At 38.9% G+C, this 12,804-nt stretch overlaps 1 protein-coding gene across 2 annotated transcripts in view; it reads left to right on the forward strand.

Moving 5' to 3' along the window:
* Positions 1-202: 202 nt before the first annotated feature.
* PIWIL2 (piwi like RNA-mediated gene silencing 2) overlaps positions 203-12,804 on the forward strand; it is a gene marked incomplete at both ends in the record, with an annotated part of 86,804 nt that continues 74,202 nt past the window's right edge. Inside the window, 9 exons of one of the 2 annotated variants that reach the window (XM_082656381.1) lie at positions 203-397; positions 1,969-2,060; positions 2,207-2,341; positions 2,843-3,049; positions 3,670-3,780; positions 6,065-6,182; positions 6,637-6,761; positions 7,825-7,912; positions 8,202-8,308. In XM_082656381.1, coding sequence (XP_082512507.1) covers positions 206-397; positions 1,969-2,060; positions 2,207-2,341; positions 2,843-3,049; positions 3,670-3,780; positions 6,065-6,182; positions 6,637-6,761; positions 7,825-7,912; positions 8,202-8,308 — 1,175 coding nt within the window. The remainder of the gene's footprint in view (positions 398-1,968; positions 2,061-2,206; positions 2,342-2,842; positions 3,050-3,669; positions 3,781-6,064; positions 6,183-6,636; positions 6,762-7,824; positions 7,913-8,201; positions 8,309-12,804) is intronic. The other variant, XM_082656380.1, reaches the window with a different exon arrangement.

A 12,804-nucleotide genomic window follows, 5' to 3' on the forward strand; every position in this document is an offset into this window, starting at 1 on the left:
CTAAACAGAAGCTTTTGAAGTGAGCATAATATAGGAGGATGGTTGTATCACTGGTCTGATCCAAAGTAGCTATTTTTTTTTTTCTTAATGCTTTGTGAGTCTGCCTTGAAGAAAAAGGAAAACAATTGGGAATCATTTAAATTATAAAATGATGGCAGATAATTAACCAGAACAGATTGACACCTGTGTCCTCTGCAGCCTTGCAATGGATCCTGTCCGACCACCCTTCAGGGGCCCGTCTCCTGTGCACCCATTTCAGTCTGTTCGGATGCCGGGCTCTTGGCAACAGGCTCCAAAACCTTTGGACCCAGCTCTGGGCAGGGCAGGACCTGCAGGCAGAGGCCATGTATTTGAAAAGCGAGAGGAGCCAGGCCCACAGAGTGGGCCAGTGCAAAAGGTAAGACCGTGTCTGCATACATAGTAGCAGCACACAGCTTTTCATCAGGGCAAATAAGGGATTTCAAGGTACTTAGGAAACTGGGAAGCCCTATATGAAAGCAAGGGTTTGTTTTTTTTTCCCTTGAACAAGTGGTTGCCTCTTGGAATATATTTCAAATTCTTGAGTTGAAAGTCTAGAAAAAGGGCCTCGTAATGAATGTTAGATGGACCTGGGTAAATGCCTTAGTTCTCTAGCTTCTATAAATATAAATATATACATACATAAATGATAGGTTTAAAGATACAGTCTTTTGTTTTTTTGTGAGTGTTTAGATTTCCACTCTGGGTTTGACTCTATGGTATTAGCAGCCACTCTTGCCTCTAAGGTCATAATTGTTAAGAATGGTTTCTTTCAGAAGGCTCTTTGCCTGAATCTTAAAGAAAAAGAGGATCTTCAGCTATTGTTAGTGCTGTGTGTATACTCGCATGGACATGCATTCTTAATCTCCTAATTATATAGTAATTTTAAGAATGGTACCTGTCTATAATTAATCTCAAAGAATAAAGAGTTAGCAAATACAGGAAGAATCTAATAGTGCAGTTATGACAATTTTAAGTAGGTTGACAATGTCAGATGTAACGTTCTGTAAGAAGAAACATAATTGACAGTAATTCTGTATTTTTACTCAAATGGATTGCTTGAGTCTATATGTGGCAACTCTAATTGGTGTAACAGTAGTAAACTTCCAAGACTGCTACAGGAAAACAGTAGCAAGTTTTGTTGAGGTTATTTTAAAAAAAACCAAAATTCTGATACCCTTAAATGATCCATTTTTTGGGAAAATTTATTAGCCAGTACACTTGTTCTCTCTTACCTTAGGTGTACAGGAAATGAACTAGAAAAATAATTCTGTTGCATTTGTTATACTGTATATCAAATCATGAACTGTAACTGTTTATGCTTGAAAACCTAATATGACATAAGTGTTTTGTTTTTTGTTTTACATAAATTTATTTATTTTTGGCTGCGTTGGGTCTTTGTTGCTGTGCACGGGCTTTCTCTATTTGCGGCGAGCGAGGGCTGCTCTTTGTTGTGGTGCGTGGGCTTCTCATTGCGGTGGCTTCTTTTGTTGCGGATCACAGGCTCTAGGTGTGCGGGCTTCAGTAGTTGTGGCTCGTGGGCTCTAGAGCACAGGCTCAGTAGTTGTGGCGCATGGACTTAGTTGCTCTACGGTATGTGGGATCTTCCCGGACCAGGGATCGAACCCGTGTCCCCTGCATTGGCAGGTGGATTCTTAACCACTGTGCCACCAGGGAAGTCCAACAGAAGTGTTTTTTTTAAGACCATAAGGATTTAAACAATTTTTATAAGGTATTTTTATTCTTGTAACATTTATAGAATTTGAAGTGGATGATTTTTATTATTTTTTTAATTTATTTTTATTATTTATTTATTTATTATTTATTTATTTTTATTATGATTTTTATTATTTATTTTTTATTATTTATTATTTACCAAGACTGGAAGAAAACCAAGACTGAGGTTTTAAACTACATCTTAGAATAACTTTATTCTTTGACTTTCTATAGGAATCTATGGGTTTGGTCTCAATGTTCCGAGGACTGGGCCTTGAAACAGTGTCCCGGACCCCTGTGGAACAGGAAATGCCTCCTTTAGGTATGTGGAAGACTAACTTGAGAAAACGTGGTGTTATATATGACTGCTTTGTTCTTAAATTCACACAGTTTATCTTCAGAAAAATTACTGTACTTTATAAAATGTTCAGCTCACGATTACAGCTGGGGTTTGACTCTTCCGTTTAGGTAGAGGCATTTTAGGTCGAGGCTTGTCTACCAGTATGGCACGCAAGGACAAAGAAGCACCCCATCCCACTTTTCTGGATCCTTCAGTGTTGGCGTCTGGAGATAGCAAGATGGCAGAGGCCTCCGTTGGTTGGAGTAGGTGGGTAAAGTTGCCTTCTTGGGTAGCCATCAAATTCAGATGAAATATCTGTAAGTCCAGAGAGAAACTCTAAAGTGGGTTGTATTATCTCACAAAGAAACAATGCATGGTTTCATGGTAAGAATGGGTATTTTCCAAGAGTAGTCAGCAGCTACTGACGCAGTCAGTCTTCGGACGAGGGTAAAAGCAGTACTCCACTGCACAGTTCACCACCCTGTTTGCCCTCTTAAGAATTCAGCCTGGTGGTAGTGGTTCTTTAACCCAGGTGGGTCAAACTTCCATCTCAATTTCTGCTGTGGAAGTTGGCCCTGAGAGTCAATATTAATAACAATTGATGCATAAGTCATGTTAGCATATTGGATTTGGAGAGAATCCCAATGCTTGGGTCCCTTTTGCTGACTCCTCCAGGAAGAGAATATAGATTTGGGGGACTCATTTAGATAGGGCATAGATAGAAGCATGATTGAGAAAGTTCTGATTTGCCTCTTTTCAACATTTCAGAACGCTTGGAAGAGGGAATTTGGATGCCTTTTTATTACCGATGGGAAGAGCAGCTGGTGGTATAGGCAGAGGAGTATACAAGGCTCCCGGTGCTCTCAGCCTGAATTCTCAGGATCCTGCCCAGCTGTCATCTCAGCCACCTCTGACCCCAGCCCCACTGCATTCTCTGGATTGCCCACCACTTGGGACTGCAGAACACAAGGAAAAGTAAGTCAGGAGTGCTGCCATCCCTGCTTGGTGATGATGTGGAGGAGACCTTCGCATAGTATTGCAGACTCTGTTCTGTTGTGTCTAAAGTCCTCCTTGGGTGGTAGGTACTGCAGGGTTGTTTTGTTTTTTGCCAGTGGGGAGAATGACAGAGAGGTGGGGCAATTCCTGATGAGGTGAAATGGGGTTAGTGATGATAGTATGTATTTATCTAGAGTCTACTCATGGCTTTTCATTTCCTTCCCAATTCAGACATAATTCTTTGTCATGTTGAAGATAAGGAAATTACCTAGGAAATACATTGCAGCAGTTCATTTTTCTCTGTAGAACTAATTCTTATGTTCTTAGTTAGCTGGCCTAGTTATTCTAGTGATATTACTAGGACAAATAGGGTGACCTTGCTTCTCTAATTAGAGATTGCTAAGAATTTACCTTCTGGCTTTCAAAGCTTCTTTCGTATGTCTTGATTCTTGGTCTGTGTACCTGTAAGCAAAGTGTGAAATACTACTTCCCCCAATCTATCTTTCCTTTCCTTTTCTTTCTTTGCATTTTTGTGGCATGGATTATTTGTTTGTTTTTGGCATATGTGGGTGCTTTTGTTTTTTATTTTTATTTTCTAGAGAGCCTTTTGTGAAGCAAGGATCGAAAGGAACACCTCAATCTTTGGGATTGAACCTTATCAAAATACAGTGTCGTAATGAAGCAGTTTATCAATATCATGTGACTTTCAGGTATTCACAGCTTTTTTTCCCCCTGTATTGTTCACTTCTTAGAGAACAGTAATGAAATAGTTCCACAGGAATAACTGAATTGTTTTTGTGTATAACTCCTGATGCAGCTCCCCCTACAGTAATTCATATATTCATATCCTTGCGGTAAGTTTAAAGTTAACATTTTTTGTGTGTGTTTAGCTATATTACCAATCCAGATTTTTACTTAATAGGTGCAATTTTATGCATGAGATTAGAGGTGGATTTTCTGTAAAGTTAATGAAACTTAAGTTCAGGGCCTTTTACTTGCATAGACCCCTTCATAACCTTTTTAACTTATCTTGTATCTGTAGTTTTGTATTCCTCTTCTTAAAGAGACCCCCCCCCCCAGTGGTATCAAAAACACACCCCACAATACCTGGATCCTCCCTGCATGAGTGCTATACCAGCATTTGATGGCTCACCAGTGATAGTCTAGGGTTAAACTTGAGGGTGAAAAAACCAGAGAAAATAACTTTAATTTTATATCAGTAACTTTAGGATTTATCATACTTATTTAAAAGTTAAGAATTTATATTAGTCTGTGTTCTTTTTTAAAATCTCAGGAGAGCCATTAACTGAAGGTTATTAGCTGGAATTGTGAAAATAAATGAGTGTTCTGGAATATTTATGGAGAAAAAGGAAGATGGAGGACTGAATTTTTGAAGCACAGCTATTAATTGGTACAAGAAGAAGAAGTGGAATGAAAGAGAGAAGAAAGGAACAGTTAGGGGAACAATACCCTGAAGACAGGGTTATAAAGCCAGAAAGAAGGACCCATTTGAATGAGGGAGAGGTGGTTGACTTTGACCACAGGGAAAAAAGTTGTTGAATTTGCTTTCAAGAGGCACCCTTGGTGATTTTCTAGTAGCTTTATTAGTGTTATGGGGAAAAAATGAGACTAAAAGAACAAAGGAGAGCCTGGGCCATGAGAAATAGCCAGTGGATTGGCCACTTATTTTAAAAGTATGTAAGAGGAATGAGAAATGGAATGATAATTGCTTTAAAGGTTTCGGTGAGGTAAGAAACTGGACGTGAACACATATGACAAGTGAAGAGAAGGAGTCAGGAAACGGGGTGAAGTTGAACTAGCAAGAGGGGAAGGTGGTGGGAATGGGCCTGTTCTGGAATGTAAGGGATGGAGATGGGTGTTAATGAGAGGGAAGAGTACTTGCTCTGGAAATGGATTGACAACTGATAATGAAACAGAAAGGAGTGTGAGACTCCTCACGGGTCTCTGCATTGACCAGGCTCTGGAGAAGACATGGATTCTATAAATTTCGAGATTGTAGATGCAGACCTTTGAAGCCACAATGTGAAGAGGATGAGAGAATACCGAGAGGATGTATTACCGTGACTGGTCATCCTGTAGCTTCCTTGACATCATGGGGCTCTAAAAAGACAAATTTAAATATAGTGTCTTGGGCATAATGCCATGTATGTGTGAATTTTTTAGAAGAAGCATTTTGGAATGTGATGTTAGCATGTGAGTGCTTAGTTTGGGCGATGACTGTATTGGATTACCGCTTGATTTTTTTGTTGATGTTATCTTTCTTCATGTACTTGAACATGCTTGACCCTTTTTAGCCTTGGATTTGTTTAAACTTCGAAGTTGTAGAATAGGTTGTGTGTTACTGTGATCTGTTGGGACAGTCATTGTACAAAGTAGCTACTGGACTTTTTCAAAGCTGTAAGATTTGTGACAGTGAATTGATAAAAAGTTGAAATTGCTGTGAGTGAAAAATGGTTAGAGTAAAATCCTATATTTTTTAAAAATATACTTTTAAAAGTGTATATTTCTATAGATGCTAGAGCAGGGATTAGCAAACTGTGGCAGGCCTGCTGGGCAAATCTGGCCCACTGCCTGTTTTTGTAATAAAGTTTTGCTGGAACATAGCCATACTTATTGGTTTACATATTGTCTGCGAGGCTTTTGTGCTATGTTAGCAGAGTTGAATAGTTGTAGCAGAGACCATATGACGTGTAAAGTCTTTCCATAAAAGTTTTCTGACCCTCTGGTCTAAACTCTCGAAGAATGTACACTGACATGATAAGGCAGTTGTGTTTGGGTGGTGGAATTATGGGTTATTTTTATTTTCTGTGAGCCAGTATCCTTGGGTCAGAGTTCTTTTTTTAGTCAGATGTATTGCAATATTTTAATATGACCACTAGATGGAGCAGTAGTCATAAGTGACTGCATCTCTAACAGACCTACCACACAGCTGTAAAGTCAAACTGAAATAAAATCCTCTTTATTATTTTCTAGCCCCAATGTGGAGTGCAAAAGCATGAAGTTTGGCATGTTGAAGGACCATCAAGCTGTCACCGGAAACATCACTGCTTTCGATGGATCCATTCTCTATCTGCCTGTTAAGCTAAAACAAGTGAGACCAAATAGGAAGTGCACTTGGGGACAAAGCACGGGTGGTGGGAAATCATAGTGTCCCTGAACATTTGAGTTGTACTTTCCTATTCTGAGAGGAAAGGCAGACTTCTCCATAACAAAGAAATTGCAAACTGAGAAACTTTTACATCTGAGTTCTTTCTAGTCCCTTCTCTCTTAAGAGGAGTGGTTGGAAGCCTTTGACCTTAGTGACAAAGAATATTCAAGATTGCAAATTCGAAGGGCTCTATTGCTAGTTCTCCATTGGGTTTCTCTTACCAAATTCTTTCATAAGTCCTACTTGTCATGCTGTGATTTTGTCTAGTGTGGACAGCAAAGTAACAGTAAAGAATAAAACATGTTTAAGATATTATAGTGTTCTAGAACACAGTTGGATTAGATTAGCGCTTGGTAGTGTTGTAATTTCTCTTTACTTGCATATGTTTATTTGTTAGGTTCTTGAGTTAAAAAGTCAAAGGAAAACTGACAGTGCCGAGATCATCATTAAGATTCAGTTGACAAAGATCCTGGAGCCCTGTTCTGACTTGTGCGTTCCGTTCTACAATGTTGTTTTCCGTCGGTGAGAAACGGCTGAAGTCTTATTTTCTTTAACCTCAGTCTTGTATTTGTAACAGAGCTCTTCAGGAAGCTTGGATGGTATTAAAATACAGTGCGTATATAGATGAGTTTGGAAACATTTAATAAATAAATGGATGACATTAAGGCTAACTTATTAAAAGTTATCTCAAGTGATTGTCCAGATTTGGGTATATGAAAGTAGGTTTGAAGTAGCTCGACAGAGGGGGCTGGTTTCCTTCCATTCATTCAGGAACTTTAAAAGCAAATGTTTATGGTACATATTTAATGGTGTCAGTGTTGGGGCTACTTGAAGAGGTAGCATGTAAAAATTTTTGCTAGAATTTTTCCCAGTCCTTTGAATTTTTGGATACAGACAGCTCATAATTTTTTAACTTTTCTGAAGACTCCCAAATTTTCATAAAACTGTTATTCCCAAACCACCTTTTTTAAAATGAAACATAGAACCTGATTTCTACTTAGTCAGCTGAACTGCCAGGAACAAACATAACTTCCTAAGCCTGACTGATAGTCACAAATTTAGAAATGGACTTTTTTTTTTTTTTTTTTTTTTGGCAGTACGCAGGCCTGTCACTGTTGCGGCCTCTCCCGTTGCGGAGCGCAGGCTCAGCGGCCATGGCTTACGGGCCCAGCCGCTCCGCGGCATGTGGGATCTTCCTGGACCAGGACACGAACCCGTGTCCCCTGCATCGGCAGGCGGACTCTCAACCACTGCGCCACCAGGGAAGCCCAGAAATGGACTTTCTTGTGCTCTTTTTAGTTAATGGGGAAAAGTAATGTAAATTGAGCTTGGGAAGTCAACTTGATTTTTGGTTACCTAGTTAGCAGAAAAAGCTGCAGTCAGTTGCATATACTGCAAGATAAATACTTTGGTAATTTTTATTTTTCTTTTGGCAAGAGTGTTCTCAGCATAAAAGCTATATTGTGCAAAGAGCATCAACATTTCTGCTCTTTTAGGCTTTCAAAGGAAAATGTAGCTAAGAGCAATTGAACTTAATTATTTTTAATTCTTCTACTAGAAAACCCATTCTTGCTCTTTATTTCAGGGTAATGAAACTTTTAGATATGAAGCTGGTGGGGAGAAACTTCTTTGACCCTACAAGTGCTATGGTACTGCAGCAACACAGGTTGGTGGTGTTTTCTTCTTCCTCACTTTTGAATGTTCTGGAAATAAATTTTTCATTGCAATCACCATATTAGTATTTTATGATAGTGAGTACAGTTTATGAGTTAATTATTTTCCATAATTTAGGTTTTCAGTAAGTTCACAATGATGTTGACTTAATTTGTTTCCTGTTGCTTTCTCATTGTTATTGGGGAGGGGCAGTATCTGCTCAAAGTATTGCCTCAAATGGAGGCATGGAAATATCTGTGGTTCTTTTAGAACCCCAGCATAAAGGCCACGTATGTCTTCAGATTGCAGATCTGGCCGGGCTATGCAGCTAGCATCCGGAGGACAGATGGAGGTCTTTTCCTGCTAGCTGATGTCTCCCATAAGGTCATTCGGAATGATTCTGTGCTGGACATCATGTGAGTGGATAGTGGCATCTACGTTTAACAAACAGTTTTCTGAGAAGTTCAGTAATAGCTGGTAATAAATACAGATAAGCCATTGTTCCGTTTGGGTTTTAAATTGTAGAATAGATTGAGAATGCTGAATTGATGTGCTCTTTCTGTGAGTCCTACCAGGATAGGCATCTGAATAGAGACCTGCTGCACTTAGACTGAGGAGGAATGTATGTAAGTCTCTGGTTACGAAGACTTGGTTTAATATACACCTACCCTGAGTTCTTGTTTAAGTGTATTACTCTAGTAAATATTTACTGTAATAAATATAGATGTGTATAATTTGTAATCGTTACATGAAATCCTGTCTTATACATAAATCTGTGTGCACCTATGATTTTTTTAGGTTGTGTACCTAGAAGTGGAATTACTTAATGAAAAGGTCGAACATTTTAAAGACTTGAAATATTTACTATAATAAGATGTTTAAATATATATTGACTGATTACCCTCTAGAAAATTTACTTAGTTTATTTTCTCACCAGCTATGTATAACTACTGGGTATTACCAAGCTTATAATCTTTGCTTATCTGATAAATTCATTCATTCCATCAACATATATGTATAGCGCTCCAGTTTGTACCAGAGTTTTGGAACTTATCAGTTAACAAAACAAAGATCCCTCTCCTCATGGAGTTTGCATTGTAGTCAGGTGAGATAAATAGTAAATAATAAGCATGATAAGTAAATTGTATAGGGTACTAGAAGTGATAAGAGGTATGGAGGAAAGAAAAGATAGAACACAGGGTAGGAGAGATCAGGAGGACTAGGGGTGGGATGGAGAGGAGAGAGAGCTGTCATTTCAGTAACATGTCAAGCTCATTTGAACCAACACTTGGAACAGGTGAAGGAGTTAGCCAGGTAAATAATTGGGCTAAGGGAATTCTTGTTAGAGGGACAGCTGAGGTAAAGGCCTAAGCCAGAAATATGTCTGGCTCTTCAAGGAGCAGCAGGGAAGCCAGGGTGGCTAGAGCAGAGCAAGTGAGGTGAGGGCAGTGGAAGGATAGAGTAGTTGGAAGGAAGAGCTGAGGATACAGAGCTTTGTAAGTCTGTTGTCAAGAGTTTCGGTTTTAGTGTGAGTGAAACATAGGGCTTGTAGCCAAGGAGTGACACAATGTGACTTGAGTTGTGAAAGGATCCCTCTTGTTACTTACTGCGTGGAGAATAGGTTTGGTGGGATGGGGTAGAAGTGGGGAGACCAGCCAGGAAGCTCTTGTAATAATCCAGTGGAGAAATGAGGGGGTGGCAGCAGTAAAGGTGGTGAGAAGGGGTTGGCCTCTGGATATGTTCTCAAAGTAGCGTTCAGTCAATTTCCCAACTGGGTGGTGGAGTGTGAGAGAAAGAGAGAGGTTAAGGAAGACTCAGACCTTTTTGACTGAATTTGTAATTAATTATTTTGTCTCTCCTAGACTCACTCTCCTTGATAGTGGGGACCATCTCTCTTTCTCTCACATAGTACACCCAGACGTAGTTTATTCCTAGCCTGTAGTAAGTGTTCAAGAATGTTTATTACATAAAAATAGATGTCTTTAAATTCACTCTTTTTTTCTTTATGGTTACTTTATGGTCTTTGTTTTTCTACTTAGAAAGGTCTACTTGTTTTAATTTCCAATGTTTTAAACCTTCTGGAACTTGGTGTGATGTTAGGATCATAATGATTGTTTTGGTACCGTTACACAATTTATTGAAAAACATTTTTCTTTAGATTTAAATCACTATCAAATGCTAAAATACTTGGATTTATTTCTGAATATTTCATTTTGAACCACTGGTTCAAACCAGTGTGATACTGTTTTAATTATTGCAGTTTTATTAGGTTTTATTATTTGTCAAGGAATTCTGTTTTCAGAATTTTTATTCTGTACCCCCCCTTACTCCTTCGTGTGAAACTTTGAATAATTTAGTGAAAATAAGACAGAAAGTCAATTGGCAATTTGATTGATATTGACTAGGGAGAGTGTTCAGTGACACTGGACTGGTTGCTCTCCAGCGTAGCTGATAGTTACTGTCTGGGATTCCCCTTCACTGTGGCGATGACTCCCTTTCCCTCTCACCACAGGTATCCTGTAGTTCGATCCCATGACGACTTCTTCCTGGTTTACTCTCTTGTTTCTGAGCTCTTAGGTGTTTGAAATCTCTTTATTTTACCTTAGTTTGATTGGGCATAAAATTTGAGTTTGGAGATAGTTTTCCCTTGGAATTTAAAAATCATGGTTCCATTGTTTTTTTTTTCCTTTGGTATAATCTTTATTCATGTTCACATATTCTTTCACAGTGAGACTATTTCCTTATTTAAATTTAACTCTGGGTGTTCTCATAGTACCGCTCTATTTGAATACACCTTATTTCTGAATTTTTCCACTTTTTCATTCTGTAAGTGAGTAAACAACCACCTCTTACACCATCCTTATATCTTTTTTACCTTATTTGTACCTTTTGAGCAAGCCCAAACTTGATTTTAATATTGCTTCATCCCTTCTTTTTTTTCATATTTTAATTTTAGATTTGATATGTTAAATGCTGTGTAGGTACTACACTTCTAAAAAATTATTATGGTTAGTAATATATTTTAGTATGGTAAGGCAAGTCCTTCTACCTTGCTCTTATATCCACTATCTTCCTTTTTCTTTCCTATAACTATTTTTCACATTTATTTTCCAGATTAATTTCAGAATATTTTTGTTGAGCTCTCGAGAAAATGCCACTGCAGTTTTGCTCCATTTTCTTTTTGCTTTCAGATTTACTGTTGAAAAAATCTAAAGCCATTCTGATTTCTTTTTTGAAATTAAGTTTATTTTTTATTGAGGTATAGTTGATTTACAGTATTACATTAGTTTCAGATGTACAATGAAGTGATTGAAAATTTTTATAGATTATACTCCATTTAAAATTATTATAAAATATTGACTATGTTCCCTGTGCTGTATGGTATATCCTTGTAGCTTATTTATTTTGTACATAATAGTTGGGACCCCTCTGAATCCCATGCCCTTATCTTGCCCTCCCCGCTTCCCTCTACCCTCTGGTAACCACTAGTTTGTTCTCTCTAACTGTGAGTCTCTTTCTTTTTTGTTATATTCACTAGTCTGTTTTTTTAGATTCCACATGTAAGTGATAAAATGCAGTATTTGTCTTTCTCTGACTCATTTCACTAAGCATAATACCCTCCAGATCCTTCCATATTGTTGCAAATGGCAAAATTTCATTCTTTTTTCATGGCTAAGTAGTATTGCAGTGTGTGTGTGCGCACGCGCACACGCGTGCGCTCGTGTGTGTATGTGTGTGTGTGTGTGTATGTATGTATCTCAGTTCTTCTTTATCCATTCGTTTGTGGACACTTAGGTTACTCCCATATCTTGACTATTGTAAATAATAATAATGCTGTTGTGAACAGTGGTTTGCATGCATCTTTATGAATTAGTGTTTTCTTTGGATATGTACCCAGGAGTGGAATTGCTGGCTCATATGATATATTTTTAGTTTTTTGAGGAACCTCAATACTGTTTTCCTCAGAGGCTGCACAAATTTATATTCTCACCAACAGTGTACAGAGGTTCCCTTTCCTCCACATCCTTGCCAACATTTGCTATCTGTGGTCTTTTTTTTTCTTTTTAAAATTTATTTTATTTATTTATTATTTTTGGCTGCATTGGGTCTTCTTTGCTACACGTGGGCTCTCTCTAGTTATAGCGAGTGGGGGCTACTCTTCGTTGTGCGTGGGCTTCTCACTGCAGTGGCTTGTCTTGTTGCAGAGCACGGGCTCTAGGCGCATGGGCTTCAGTAGTTGTGGCACACGGGCTTCAGTAGTTGTGGCTCGTGGGCTCTAGAGCGCAGGCTCAGTAGTTGTGGCTCAGTAGTTGTGGCGCTCGGGCTTAGTTGCTCTGTGGCATGTGGGATATTCCTGGACCAGGGCTCGAACACGTGTCGCCTGCATTGGCAGGCAGATTCTTAACCACTGTACCACCAGGGAAGCCCCATCTGTGGTCTTTTTGATGATAGCTATTTTGACAAGTGTGAGGTGCTATTTCATTGTGTTTTCTATGTTTTTTTAAATTTTTTTTATTTTTTATTTTATTTATTTATTTTTTTAATGCAGTACGCGGGCCTCTCACTGTTGTGGCCTCTCCCGTTGCGGGGCACAGGCTCCAGACGCGCAGGCTCAGCAGCCATGGCTCATGGGCCCAGCCGCTCCGCGGCATGTGGGATCTTCCCAGACCGGGGCACGAACCCGTGTCCCCTGCATCGGCAGGCGGACTCTCAACCACTGCGCCACCAGGGAAGCCCTCTATGTTTTTTTTTTTAACATTTTTATTGGAGTATAATTGCTTTACAGTGTTGTGTTAGTTTCTGCTGTATAACAAAGTGAATCAGCTATATGCATACGTATATTCCCATATCCACTCCCTCTTGCATCTCTCTCCCACCCTCCTTATCCCTCCCCTCTAGGTGGTCGTAAAGC

This window comes from Grampus griseus (genome assembly GCF_964374135.1).
Source record: "Grampus griseus genome assembly, chromosome: 6".
NCBI classification, from domain to species: Eukaryota; Metazoa; Chordata; class Mammalia; order Artiodactyla; family Delphinidae; genus Grampus; species Grampus griseus.